At 41.0% G+C, this 14796-nt stretch overlaps 1 protein-coding gene across 7 annotated transcripts in view; it reads left to right on the top strand.

Annotated features, from left to right (window-relative positions):
• DENND1A (DENN domain containing 1A) overlaps nucleotides 1-14796 on the top strand; it is a 355075-nt gene that overhangs the window by 331723 nt on the left and 8556 nt on the right. For 4 of the 7 annotated variants that reach the window (XM_054007237.1, XM_054007239.1, XM_054007240.1 and 1 more), the window contains one exon: nucleotides 13764-13892. The exons of the other annotated variants lie outside the window; for them this stretch is intronic. In XM_054007237.1, the coding sequence (XP_053863212.1) occupies nucleotides 13764-13892 (129 nt within the window). The remainder of the gene's footprint in view (nucleotides 1-13763; nucleotides 13893-14796) is intronic. 7 annotated transcript variants of the gene reach the window in all.

A 14796-nucleotide genomic window follows, 5' to 3' on the forward strand; every position in this document is an offset into this window, starting at 1 on the left:
TAGACCGAGAATGTAAGTTGTCTGAACCAAACTTACAAAAAGAATGAATTTATATTTTTTGCCCTTGGAACGTCTTTAATTATGCTCTTGAAAAGTGGACTTACTTTCAGTTTCTAAAATATCTTCTATTTTAGCGTTCCTATCCAACCACAGTATTAATAATCATTTATGTCATGTCCCATCTATATTATTTGTTTGTTCTCTAATCTGAGGTGATTGGGTGTCCTGGCAGTGAAATATCTTTAGTATTTCAGGTTGCAGATAACTATTAAATCTGAAACTATTCAAAAACTTGGAACAAGAAAACACTTACCTTCTGTAAACTTATTTATTTTCAGCTCTGAAGAGAGAGTGAGTGCCATCTCAAATTAGATATTTGTTTCACTTTTCCCAAACACAGCAGAATGGGGAGGTATTTAGTGTTTGCGTTCAGCTGGAAATAACTGGTCACTTCTAAACTGAGCCACAATCATCCTATACATTTTATAGTGGAATATGATTGCCCTCTTGTGGAATAGATTGCAAGCCAGTCCTGCGCAAGGGTTTGTGAGGTATATTGTGCTTCATGGGAAAGGCTCTCCTTGCAAAAAGATTATAGTGTCCATTTTTATTTAAGAAAATGTATTTTGTGAATAATTTCATTAACATGCTGATCCTTGAATTGTTGCATGACTAATAGACTACAGGGATAGGATAAAGGAATTAGTGTAACCACCATGCATATTTTGTAGGAAGGATTACACATTTTTGGATTAAGCTGCCTGACATCATTCAATATGACTTGCTTCTAAACTTTATTTACATTTCATGTTACAAAAGAATCAAAACTATATGAGATCAGGAAATTTAGTTGAAAAAGCTCACCAGTATTTTACACTTATACCCATCAATTAAATACAAATTACCATTTTATTCTAAATTTTAATTTTTTGCAGTTAGTTTGTTAGAAATTCCTAAAAATTCAGCTATTGAAACTGAACAAATCACTAAATGGCTGTATTGTGGAAATGGCTGTGAATGCAAACAGTATTGATGACTCTTTGCAGGGGTCTGACCTGTTCTTTAGGCACGTGCACTGACAAAGAATTACATTTTGGCATTTCACCATAAGAGGGTTTTTTTTACATTTTAAATGACCAGCAGGAGCTTTGGGCTGGGAAAGGAGTAGCTTCTAGTGCTAGTGACATTTGGTGTGTGGTGCCAGTATTTCTCTGAATCTCTTTCTGATCTGTCCCATCTTCAGTGTTTCTCCCAATCCAAATGTCATGTCACAATAGCAGTTAGATGTATTTTCATTCTCTCCTGTCATCAACTTTAGCTGGCAGGACAAACTTGAGCAAACATAGGGAGCCTCTGGCCAGCCAGTTAATACTACAATCTTATAATAGATCAGACACCTTGTAAGCATTATTCTAACAAAAACCTGTTGGCGTTGGGGAGATGAATGGGAAAAGAAAGAGAGGCAGATGCAGCTTTCAAGGTGCTATGATAGAAGATGGAAATCTTCTCTGGAGAACATGGTATGTGCGGCTCCGGAGCATCACCCCGGGCAAGATCACAAACCAGTGAGGATTAGCTGTGTGGTGGTGTCAGAAATAGATAGTATCTTTTGTTTAATAAGAAAGCTAATGTAAATGGCTTGAGACTTTCAAGTGTGGTTGGGCAGGTGCCTTTGAACAGGAGGAGACTCATTAATCCTGACCTCCCTCCTCACTATTTACCCCAGAACAGCATTTTAAATAATTGAAAAACGTTTAAAAGAATAGCTGACCCTAATTAAAGAGAGGACCTTAAGACCGTTTTCTACAAGCCATTATCTTTTGTATTTCCCAGGAGGGGACAGTGCTCCCATGTCTCCTTAAAGGAAACCACAAAGACAGGATTTGTTTTTAAAAGCTACCCGGTTTTCTCTCTTGCTTGTTTTTGGCCCATCTCTCTGTATTGTCTCCCACTCTGCAATCAACTGAAACTAGACTATAGCAGCCTTCTGCTATATCATTCTAATACACAAAGAAGAGTTCCTTGCTGGTCAGATTTCTCCTGAGCCCAGATGTAGGCAGAGTTGAATAGGAGACTCTTTTACCCTTCACCTGTCATTTACCTCTGCCTTTCCAAGTGACACAAATTTGTCTTCTATTTATCTCTTCAATGACCAGTCAGGTTGTCCCTCTTTTGTAAGGGTGAACCCTTGTTTCACCTGGCAGTGAAACCGAAAGGTTTGCAACCACCAATGGGAAATTCTTTCCCCCCTTACACAGGCAGATTCCATTTGCTGTTTTGGTGAGTGCCTCCATCAGCTTCATGAATGGGCTGAGGAGGAAATGAATAGCCTGTTAATGAAACTTACAGATACCAAATTGGCAGGAGTTGCAAACACCATTCAGGTCAGAGGAACAAAAACAGTGGGACCCAGACAGGTTAGAAATGTGAATGGAACGTAACAAAATGAGATTCAGCTTTAAAACATGTGAGGCTTTCGTCCAAAGATCATGCAAAGTGCACAGTCAGTGGGTGTGAGAAACCTGTAAGGCAATAATGCCAACGGAGACTCAGGGGTGATAGAGGACAGCTAATTAGATGCGAGTTTGCAAAGCAATACGGCAGCCAAACAAGGCGAGTTCAGCTTTGGACTGTATGTGCAATAGTATCATACGCTGGGGCAGGGGGCAGGAGCTCAGTGTGTGATGGTGGTGTAGCAGCAGCACGCCTGAGTTGGAACTGGGCCCTTTCTCTTACTGTACAAAGACCAATAGCCACCTTGCTTGTGGAAGTGACTGTACAGCTCGTGGGGTCACTTGTCTTCCACCCTGTAAGCACCAGGGATGGTTTATCTTTACTGCTGCCCTGGGGAAAGGAGAGTGAAGAGGAATGCTCAGTAAGAGGGATGACTGAGAGTCAGTGGGTGGGTGGGTGGGAGCAGGCAAATAAATATGTTGCTATCTGAAAACAATAGAGCATGGACACTTCCTCCTACGGGGAGAAATATCATGGGAGGCCTGGCACTGGAGTTTGCTATGGTTGATGGGGAACTTTTTTGAAAATAATGATTGGAGAAAAATCTTTACATGCTTCAGCCAGAGCGATTACAGTGTACCCCTGTGAAACCACCTGGTGCTGGGGATGGTACCCTGGGCTGTTCCCCATCCCCTGCCACCCTGTTCTTTGCTACACTCATTTGTTGTGTTTCATCTTTAAATGAGGGTCTCAGCTTTTCAGGTGGGATCATGCAGTCCGGTAGGTGCACAGAGTGCCTCACACAGTGGGGCCCTTGCCCAAATGGGGATCTTTGGGGCTACGGTGTCACAAACGATAACTAAGAATCATTCCAAGCCTCCTCAGAGTGAAAGTGTTTCTAAATTTTAGAATAACTTTGTTCTTAATGCCGAGCAATAAGCCATTCCCGATAGCAGAGCGACCCTTCCACACAGGGCGCTGATGCTTCTCCCCTTGGTCTGTCATCTGCATCATGCTGCAGCCTATAAGGTGAGAGTGGGAAGGTGTGAGAGACACAGGAGGATCAACACAGATAGGAAAAGATAATATCTTGGTTTATGGGAAGAAGGATATGAGTGCAGAAAGATTTACATTTCCTCCCAATCACACTCATAACAGTTGAATGTGGCCACTCCTTTTGCCAGGAGCACAATGCAGCCAGCGATCACATGTGCATGTGCTTTCCAGCTCTTGACCCAGCTCGTGGTGAGAGTGTTTCTGATTTTATGTTTTCCCTCCTTCTCTTCCATATCCCTTCGCCAGTTCTGCTTTCTGGAGAACTTCCCCATCAGATGAACCTTTCCTCCCTCCCGGCAGGCCTGCTGCATGTATTGCTGACTTTGCATATGAGCAGAATTGTGATCAGCAGGTTTCCAGCATGTTTAGAAATGGAGATTTTGCAGTAGAGCCTACAGTAATACTCTCTGTTTCCATTGGGGCTTTTCCATGGGAAGGGCGGCGAGTGTTTGGACAAACAAAACAAACCTGACTCAGGAAAACCCACACTTTCAAAGCCCCCGATGTTTCCTTTCCCATCCCCATGATGGGTGCTCATAACTCCTGTTGGCGTTATCGGGAGTGACGTGGGTCTCAGACAAATAGTCTTCGTTTCACAATGTAATTCACATAATGCACTTCAAAAGCTCCCCCTTTCTCTAATGCAGAGACCTGATCCTGAAAGCCATGGGTTCCTTCCCTGAGGAAGCTCTGGGGGATCAGGTATTTGGTCCATTCGCTTCCTTCCTGCAGGGCAGAGCTTGGTTTATTCTGTTTCTCCTCTGTTTGGGTAAATGCATTGTACTGAACAATCTCATCAGACTGACACTAAAACAAACATTCTCCAAACCATGCCCAGAAATCTGTACACATACAGCTGCCGTTAACATGGTTGGTTTGTTAACAGCCATGGTTGGTTTGTAGCACTTGTAACACTTACATTGGGGTATAAAACTCCCCCTGAAGACTGACTCTTATTACCAGTAAATTAATGTACCTGGCCATTTATCTGACCTAATTCTAGTCCCTTGTTCATTGGAAAATGTAAACAAGTGGGAATGGAAATCTTTCTCCTCATAACTCCCTAAGCACCAATAGTTTTCCCCTGACGAACTAGAACCGAGCAGCACTTCTCAACCTGCGCCTGCCTCTCATCCCAGGGTCTTAGCTGAACAGAGCCAGTTACATTTCTCTTACTCGATTGGGAGAGCGATACCACCTTGCCAAGGGACCTGCAGTCAGGATTCAGAAATGGACCAGGAGACCAGCTGGCTTCCTGCTTTTTTTTCTTCTACCAATTAAAATTTTATTGTAATTGTTTTAATTTTGTAATGGCTGCCAATGCCACCTGGCAGCGGATATATTTCTATCACTACCCACAGGGGAAAGTTGGTACTGTGCGTTCCCTTCTGCATTGCTACTAAAAAGAAAGAAAAAAGAAAGCCCAAACCAGCATAAGAATAAATGTCTGTATAAAAGTGGGATGACACACCTGCCGTGCGCTGCATCCCGGAACGAACCTACAGAATCTCTCTCACTCTCACACACACACACACACACACACACACACACACACACACACACACACACAACTGCTGCTAATTGCAGATCAAAACAGGTTTCTGTGAACCTAGTCCATATGGATGTGGTTTTTTCCCCTTAAACCGGACTTGACCAAAATAGCTCTGAATTGCACTAATGCTACAGTGAATGATTTACTAAGCAGTGAATCTCCTCAGATTCTCATATGTGGAAGGTCTTTGTAAGGAGGAGCTTGGGTTCAGTGGGAGGTTTTGTACCTTCAGCACCACTAGTATATCGGTTCTGAATGACTCCAATTGGACTAAGGGGCATTTTTCAACGTCTCTAAAATACCAGCCCAGTCTATGGGTCTTGCATCCTCTTTCTAGCTGAAGGAGACAAAAAACACAAAAATGTGGCATTAGCTCTTATAAAGGACTACAGCAAATATGAATCACAATACACAATCTCCTCTGAAGTTGTAACATAGCATCCGTTTTCTGAAAAGTCAATTGCCACTCAGGCATCCTTTTCCAGCCATTACATTTATCAAGGCACTTATTTAACATGGAGAAATTTACTGTCTCTAGTTTTGTGTGTTAGTACTTTTCCTGTACGAGCAAAGCATGTCATTTCCTGGGGCATGTTTTTATTTTCCAGTGGATCGTTGGTTAAAATCAAAAGTCTGAAGGATTCTACCCAGAGGGTAGCGGTGGCACCTCCCAAAAGCACTTGGGTTGTTTCCAGCATGACAGTCTGTTGTTATGCCACATACATTATTAAAGTTTGTGGGGAAATTGTTTTTTCACCCATGAAAAAGGTAGTGAAATTTGAATTTTTTTCATTGAGATTTTCCAGAGTTTTATCAAAAATCCAAAAACTGAAAAATTTCTGCTCTTCAGCCACTGAAAACCTAAAGCTTTTTTTATTTTCAACAAAAAATTCTCCAAAATTTTCATCAAAAAAAGAATTTTTGGACAGAAACAATCTTTTTTTTTCTTTGAAAAAAAATCTGGTTAGTGCAAAAAGCCAATTATTAAAAATTGTTTTTATGGTAAATATGTAACCAGTGGTTGTGGACTCTTAGGCACTATCATGCTTGATTTGGTAATCCAAAAGGAAAGCTCTGTAGCTTGAATAAAAAGCAGAATCTGGCCCATCTGAGTTTCCCTTGGCCCCGGTAAAGAAACATAAAACACTTGATCCTTGTACAGCACTTTTCATCTTCCGAGTGCTTTGCAAACCTTCCTCCCAGACGCCCCCCAGGTAGGAGCAGTGCCCTACGCCTAGGGAGATTCATGCAGAGAGGTTACTGAGCTCATTTTCAGAAGAGTTGAGCACCGTGAGTTTGCATGGATTGCTCAGTGCCTCAGACAAGGAGGCCGTAAGAGACTTGTCGAAGGGCCATACAGTGAATCAGCAGAGAGGCAGAGCCAGGATCAGATACCACTAGCCCTTGGTATTTAAGAACCCAGGAAGTTTTGGGTCACCATCCTGGGCTGAGACAAGTCATCCATGACACACTCTAAACACAAACCTAGATTTTCATAGAAATAATTGGGGGATGCAGCTGTTAAAATTAATGTTTATGCTTTAAAACCTGATTCTATCCTGGTTATCTCTATCTCTGACCCTACAGCATGGAGAGCTGATGCTAATAGTTATGGCTCTGATAGGCCATTTTTACTGTGTGTGAGACCTCTTTTGCATCCAACTAACCTATCCAGATTGCCTGTTAAGCACACAATGGGCTTCCAGGGAGAGCTCTAGGTTCTGGTTTCTTCACATTAAATATTGACTAGCTGGCTTCCAGGGCACTCAGAGTGGGTAGAAATTAAAATGGAAAAGCAGAGGGTTAAGCTCACAATTAACTGCAAGTTGAAAGGCTCTTGGGCAGGCTAAACCAACATCACTGCAACAGCAGCCGTTCATTATGACTTTCCAGAAATTATGCAGTACTCACTATAGAAGCACTAATGACTTTCCCATGTATTGTATGAATGAAAATTGGCTGCTGTGTGATAGTGGGCTCATTACATTGAAGTTAGCATGAAATCAGCATGATGGCTCAGCTGAATGGTGGTAACTTATCAAGCACATTGCATTTCACTTGCTGTGGCCAGCTTCCTAGAGCCTCTGCCACCTGGAAATTACTGTGTATGGTACAGAGGTTTCGCACAGCACCATTGTAAGCAAGAACATCTATTGGGAAGGTGGTTAAGCCAGCCTGCTTCCTAACTGAGCAAATGCAGCTGGGTCAAAAATGAATACATAAAATCACTGCAGAATATTGCAGAAAGATCTGCTACATGCTGTCCTCTTCATCTTCATGGGGAAAGGCTGTCATGGAGGAAGCTAGACACAAAGAAGATGATGCCTTGAAAACCGAATCCAATCATGGAACTAGTAAATCAGGAGAAAGGGTGACTGGAGCACAGTCATCCTTTTTCATAACTTGCTATAGTTGTTAGGGTTTTAGATTTGGGGGATGTGTGTTCCCGGGCTGTGCTGATGCAGAGACTCGCTTTTGTGGAGATGGTGCCGTTCTGCCAAGGTTAATCATGGGTTAACTGTGCTGTCATTATGCCAGGTCATTCTAATGCTGCCCTTAATGCTACTGGGCTTGAGAAATACTTTCGAATGTTCCATCCAGCTGCTGTCTAAGGAAAAACCATGCCTGACTCTGACGTGACACATTGTAACATTACTTGTTCCCCTGAAGCACAGATGTTTGTAAGTAGGAAAAGGAATGCAGGACAAAGCTGTTTGCTTCACGCATGTGAGTATTGACTCATCAATGAAACTGTGAATTCTGAGGTTGGTTGCCCAACACGATGAATCTGCAAAGGTATTTGAAAAAAAGTGGGAAGGAGCTCGTGATCAAAAGAGCAAGTCCTTTTTTTTTTTTTTTTTTTTTTTTTTAGTACATTGGAGGAAGAGAAAACGGCGCATTTAGGCTAAGCTTTCCAAAGCCACCTGTGAGATTTTGACACCCAACTCGCATCAAAATTAATGGGAATTGGGCACCCAGAGCCAAAATCTTAGTCCTTTTTTGTTCACATGCTCTAGAGCAGGGGTAGGCAACCTATGGCATGGGTGCCGAAGGCGGCACGCGAGCTGATTTTCAGTGGCACTCACACTGCCTGGGTTTTGGCCACCCGTCCTGGGGGCTCTGCATTTTAATTTAATTTTAAATGAAGCTTCTTAAACATTTTAAAAACCTTATTTACTTTACATACAACAATAGTTTAGTTATATATTATAGACTTATAGAAAGAGACCTTCTAAAAACGTTAAAATGTATTACTGGCACGCGAAACCTTAAATTGGAGTGAATAAATGAAGACTCAGCACACCACTTCTGAAAGGTTGCCGACCCCTGCTGTAGAGCATCAGATTCCATGCACAGCTTTCCTGTGTGCATGCACAGCAAGCCCAGTATTTGGTGGAATATGTGTAATCTTAAAAACAAAACTTGATGGTATTCTATATTTTATATTTTCCTGTCCAAATTCTGAGTTGACTCCTGTAGAGCAAAGATGGTTTCAAGACCATGGCACTTATATTATGACATGCAATCACCTGTGAGAAGAGATGGCTTTCTCTGGTACTCCAACGTGGCTGTGTCAGGTTCCAGCCAAAACCCAGCATCTTTAATCTTAAAACTAAAACATCCTTAAAACTTACCTACTGGCATTTTTCCTCTGTCTTATATAGAATTATGGAAGTCACTGGTATGTTCATTGTATGTTTTTGTTTCATGATGCCAGTCTTGATTAGAAGGCCAGAGAGGAGTGGTAGCAATGAGAAGGTAGGCCATATGGGTTTGATAGCAGTATGGGAGGATGTAGATGCCACCAAGGGCCCTTCTCATCCAAAACTCCAACATGAAAGCATAGTCTTCCAAAGACCCCTTACATCCTGTTGGTTAGTGAGGCAGCATGGTCTAGGATTCAGAATAAGATTGGCTCCAATTCCTGAATCTGCCACCAACTTCCTCTGTGACACTGGGCAAGTAACTGAAATTCTGGGCCTCAGTTCCTCCATTTGTAATTAAGGAAGAATCTACCTAACATACAACCTGCTTTTGTAACGAGGTCTGATATCTGCAGTGGAAGTGCGCTCTGTGCAGGCTAGCATTGTTTGAGATAAGCAAATAATGTTAAACTAATAATTTATTAGACTCTTACCTGTTAATTGTTAGGGCAGGTGATAACTTTCTTCAGCTTATCCCGATTAGAAATTACTTGGCAACTTTTAATATATCATGTTCTGTAGAGTCGTGAGCAGTTCACTAAAAATATACAAAATTCAATTTGTCAGCTCTCATTGGACATGCAGGTCACATGGTATTGTTTTCATTACCTGATTGGATGAGTGTAACTCTTAGCATCAGATTTCTAGTGTGAATTCTAATGTTTGTCAATTAAGTGTGCCTATTCACTTAACATTCGATGCTCCTGGGAACATTCCCACCAGTAAACTCATGCAAAGATGGCAGAAGCTAATTACAAAAAAAATCAAGCAAATATTGGAATTTTTTTGGTAGTGCATACCCAGGCTTAATGATTTTTCATACTCTACAGGAAAGTATTACAGGTGCTGGATTTGTGCTTTGTTCTTAGTGAGAAAAAATAGGGATTTCCCCAGTCTCTGGTCTCCATTTCATATTGGTAACAAGTACTCCACACATCCAAACCCCTTACTCTCTTCATATTTACTACACCCTTAATTCCCTTGAGAAGTTGCACAGCTATTCCAGGAATCAAGAAATATGTGAAACTTGGAATACCCGGTGCATGGAAAAAACAATACAAGTGGGTCCACGCTGCACCTGTACAGTATGATCTGTGTAATCAGAAAAAACCCAAAGCATCTACTTTAATATATAAATTAAAGTTCCCTCTCTGTAAATGAAATAACCTTTTAAATGATTATAGAATTCCCTTCATTAATTCCCAAACCCCAGTGCTCAGTGATTTTCTATATTTTTATCTTAAGTACATTTAGGTGTCAATTAAATTTGAAATATCTACATTTGTCAGCATTTCATTTTTGGCCAGTGTGATGTGCTGCTGATTTGTCCATGCATCCTGACACATGAAAAAAGCTCCCGAGATGCAGATCTTCCTCATTAAAAAATAAATCCATACTATCATAATGGTACGCAGAGCCATGGAGCGCATCCCTGGCTTTATTGCACTGTGTTTCTGACATGATATTTTAAAAGGAACAGCCACGGCTGTCAGTACTGTCATATGCTAGTGCTAACTGAAGACATGTTAAACTAAACATTAGAAAGAGATCAGCAAGTCATCTGCATGGTAACTCAGCTAAGAGATTAGGTAGGCAGGAGCTGGTGCAGTCATGTGGAGATGATGAGGGTTGTCGCTGTGACGGACAGGATCCTTTTTTCCCCTCTAAGACTACAGCATTGCCTGCCTTGTAGCTGGGCTTGCTGTGACCTGCCTTTTCAGAGACAGCTCTTTGTGTATGAAATCCTAGCAAGTAGTGGGTGGTAGACTGCAGGATCGTCGCTGAATCGGGTTAATGAGGGAATAGGCACTCTTTTTTTGGATTCTACTGCCTCAAGCTAATAAAAAATTTAAACTTGGACATTTTAGATTGTTTGTCTCTTGTCTTTGACAAAAATCTTCTATGGAACTACAGCAGCAGCTGAATTTAAATAAGTTTTTATTATGAAATCCCACTTTGTCATGTAAGGTGCCTTGCAGCCAAAAAAAAAAAAAGTGCCTATTAACTATCATTATAGTTTCCATCTTATTTATATTGATCTCCATTGAAATGCAGTTTATTAGCTGATCCACCAGTCTGTCTTTTGAACTACCTCTTTCAAATTAGATATTCCTTCCTGGTGAATTAATTCCACATTTAAAAAAAAAAATACTTGAATTTAAACAGACCCTGGCCAAGCAAAGGAGGTCATTAGTAACACTTGGGAAAGGAAATGAACTGACTTATCTGAAATTCACAACCTCAAGACTCTAACTGCACATAACCAAAAGGTTGAATTCCTCAGCAAAAAGCTGTGGAAATTCCAAGTTTCTTCTGATTTCTGTGAAACTCTAGTAGGTTTTTCTGGGATACTGTCAAGTGGTAATTCCCATGTATGAAAGAGAAAACGAGTGTTTATACATAAGTCAAGAAAGGATGAAGCATTTTTTAAAATGTTTTTGACTATAAAAGTCTTTGTTAGCCTCTTTACTAACATTAATTGAAATGTTCTTGGATATATATAAAACTAGTGCCTGGAGGAGTTTGTTTCAAACATTTTGTAGCAAATGTAGCTTACTTCAGCACCAGCACTTGGTTTTCCCTGGAATATCCATTACAGCATGAGGAGAGAGGAACAGCTCATGTGACCATTCCATGGAGTAACACAGACTACAGTGTAATCTGATCAACTGTGCCCATCTTGCCCCAGTTACTCTGGCCTAATGGTGAGTAAATGTTCATCACAAAAATCACAGTGGGCATCTCAAACCCTCTTGGGTTGTTGCCCACAGCTCCCGACTCTCTTCCTCTCTTCTACATGCTCTTTCAGCCCATCTTTTGCAATAGTAGTCAGGACAACAGAACTAATAAGAAAACACTGAAGACTGATCTCGAACACAAGAGCCACGAGGCTTTAATATGCCTGAACCATAAGGTCAACAAGTTTTTCTCTTTCACCATTATTTGCGTCCTGTTCTGATTTCAGCATATTAGCCCATAATATAAACTGCTGTAATTTAATGTGCAAACATGGTTCCATCATCTACAAGATGAGAACCAGCTCCTCACTGAACGTACTGGGCCCAACTCTGCACCCACTGAAGTAGTAGGAGTTCTGCTGTTGACTTCAGTGGTAGCAGGATCAGGGCCTCATCTTTTGATTTTCGATATGGCTTTGTGCTCCTGACAGTGTATCGCTATTCATGGAGATAGCTGGGATCTTACTCAGCTGTGTTCAGCAGATAAAATGAATGTGGTTGGGCAGAGATCTCATGGGAATGGTTGAAAATGACGCATGCTTTCATAATCCTGTATGATTTATCTTCCCCTTCCTCCCCCCCCCCCCCCCCCCCCCCCCATTGTTTAAGTCATCTGGGAATGAAAAGCAGACCTGAGCACAATGCTGTAAAATAAAGCTCATCAGATTAAAATGCAGTGCTCTCTGGTTAATATTTTTAAATTGAATCTTTTTTTTTTTAAGTTTCTATTTGGGACTTCTTAGTTCTTTAAAATGCTTTAGAATATTTCTGAGAGTTCTTAAATGCTTCTGTTTAATAAATGGCTTAATCTTATCGAAAGGAATGGCAGATTTGTGCTGTACTACATGCATGCACTCTCTCCTGGTTGCTGCTAATTTCTCATGGCTCTTTTCTCCTTTGCATCCAGTATGTTTCCGACATGGGCCCTCTCTGCCATCTCCTCCACTTTTCAGCTGAGGATCACTCTGAATGTTTAAAGCAGTAGTATCCACTTCCATTTGCCCTGGAGCAAATTCAGTAAATCATTTCTGCTTTACACTGGAAAGAATAATCTAGCTGCTTTAAGGTTAAACAAAACAAAATAAAAAAGCAGTTGACAGCTACAATTATTAATGGAAAAGTATCCACAAAATCAGTGTCCTTGAAATACTTATTCTGTGTCCCATTCTCAGTTATATGCTTTCTCTTTCTCACCATGTCTTCTCCTTACTATACAGATAGCCAGCTGTATATATGCACACAGAATTATGGTGTTTTCTTCATTATGGAACTTTGTCATTGACTTCAGTGGGCAAAGGATCAGACCTGGAGTTCTGATCTGTGTATTGTTTATTATATAGTTTGTGTGTGTATATGCCTGTTGTTAATCTACAAACACACAGAGACACAGACGTAATGTATGTTTATATGTAGGCACAGCTCATAGGATCAGCTGGACAAGACATATATTTTTATAACAAATGTTTAAACAATGTATCACAGATTTAAAAAAAAAACTGTAAAATCTTACTGGCAAAAACTTTAAGCCACCATCTCCAGCAGAAAGGCTGTGTACGTATTACCGTATATAACTAATGGGGGAGAGGGTAATATTTCATTTATACCTGTACTATACAGTATGTGTATAGTACGTACACCCCTTCTCTACAGCAGCGCGTGGTAGCAACAATATCTCAAATGTGAGCAATTTTAAGACAAATATTAAGACATTAGCAGGCAGCATTTCTGGAGAAAGCATGGTGTAGGTAAGTAGTGCAGCACAGCATGGTACAATTAGTTGTGTGGCTTTGGGACAAGGAGGTTTGTCATACATTTTGTGGATATTTGTCCCTCTTTACCCACCTGAGCAGTACTCTTCTGCTTATCCTGCTTGATATCTCAACCTGTATGTCATTAGATTGTACAATGAAGCTGAGAACAGCTCAAAGGAATAATTTGGAAGGAAGTCAGATTGTTGGTTGGGAATTGTGGTGGGAAGGCTGGTTTCCATCCTAGCTCCTCTTACAGTGGTGATGGGTCTGCAGGTCCCAGCACCTTTTCCCAAGAGGCAGCAGCACTGGATGTTTTAGAAAAACAGTATTTTCAGCCTGCAAAGTAAAGCTGTACACTTACTCCATTGAGTCATCTTGTACTCAGCCCTTGGAGCAGGCAATTGAGTTCAGAAATTATTTAGAACCTGAATTGCTTGGTTTTCTCTCCCTTCTGCAACTGTGAATGTGACAACTCGATAACTTCCTTTTCTCTTCCTGTTTCCTTCAGCCTTGTAAAGCCCATGCGACACTATACAGTCTTCCTCTCTGAGGACTCTTCTGGTGATGAATTTCAGCAGGAAGAGGATCCTGTCTCTGCCTTCTCTGAAAACTTTTTCTTCTCAGCTCCTTTTGAATGGTCTAGTCTTTGTTCTTTCATTGTATTAATTCAGGCTTTGAACGGTGATTTCTGCACCAGTCAAGGCTGCCTGCTTTTATGCTTGGATTTTTAAAAGAGTTTTAAAATCTCTTTATAGCACTTGATGATTGTATTAATATTTCTCCTGCTTGACTGTTCTGATTCTCTGAGGCATGCAAGCGCATGTGTCCTGCATGAAGCACTGTGCTAGTTGTTGCCCACAATGTGGGTGCAAAACTTATCATGTTATTGGTGACTTGGGTTGTGTGGGAGGTGACCCTCCATTTAGCTCTTCCTTCCAGTGTGTTGTTTTCCCCTCCTGTTTTCCTGCTCAAACCCTTTGCCCTTCTGTCATTCTTCTGCATCCAGGGCTACTTGTATGTTGTGAGTTGTCTTGTGAGCTTCTTCTGCTTCAGTGCAGTCGTCAACCTCCTCCAGTTCCACCCTCTTATTCCCAGCATCTCTGTTCCATCCCATACCAGATCCTCAATGGCTCATGGAGGAGTTCCTCTCAGGTTCCTCCCAAAGCCAGAGGATTTCCAAGGCTTCTCAGTGTGCAATGTGACCCAAAATTACACAGGAAATAACACAAGTAGTTAGTTGATATTGCTTATTGTCTGTGCCCATCATTGAACTCCCATTTTATTAACTTGATGTTAATTCATTCAGGGCAAGAACTTTTGACTTTAACTCTTTATAAATTCCATTTTCAAATACAGTCCCAGAAATCATTCTTCATGATGGTAACAGCTACAATGCTTTGGGTTACATAAATCAATGTGCAATTTTATTTAGTGTGTGTGTGTGAGAGAGAGAGATTCCACATATGTAGTTATTTATCTGTAAATAGTACCTGCTGAGTTCATTCCCAAACCTCTCTAACACTTTTGAGCCCAATTTTCAA

Source organism: Malaclemys terrapin, chromosome 17, assembly GCF_027887155.1.
Source record: "Malaclemys terrapin pileata isolate rMalTer1 chromosome 17, rMalTer1.hap1, whole genome shotgun sequence".
In the NCBI taxonomy this organism is placed as follows: domain Eukaryota; kingdom Metazoa; phylum Chordata; order Testudines; family Emydidae; genus Malaclemys; species Malaclemys terrapin.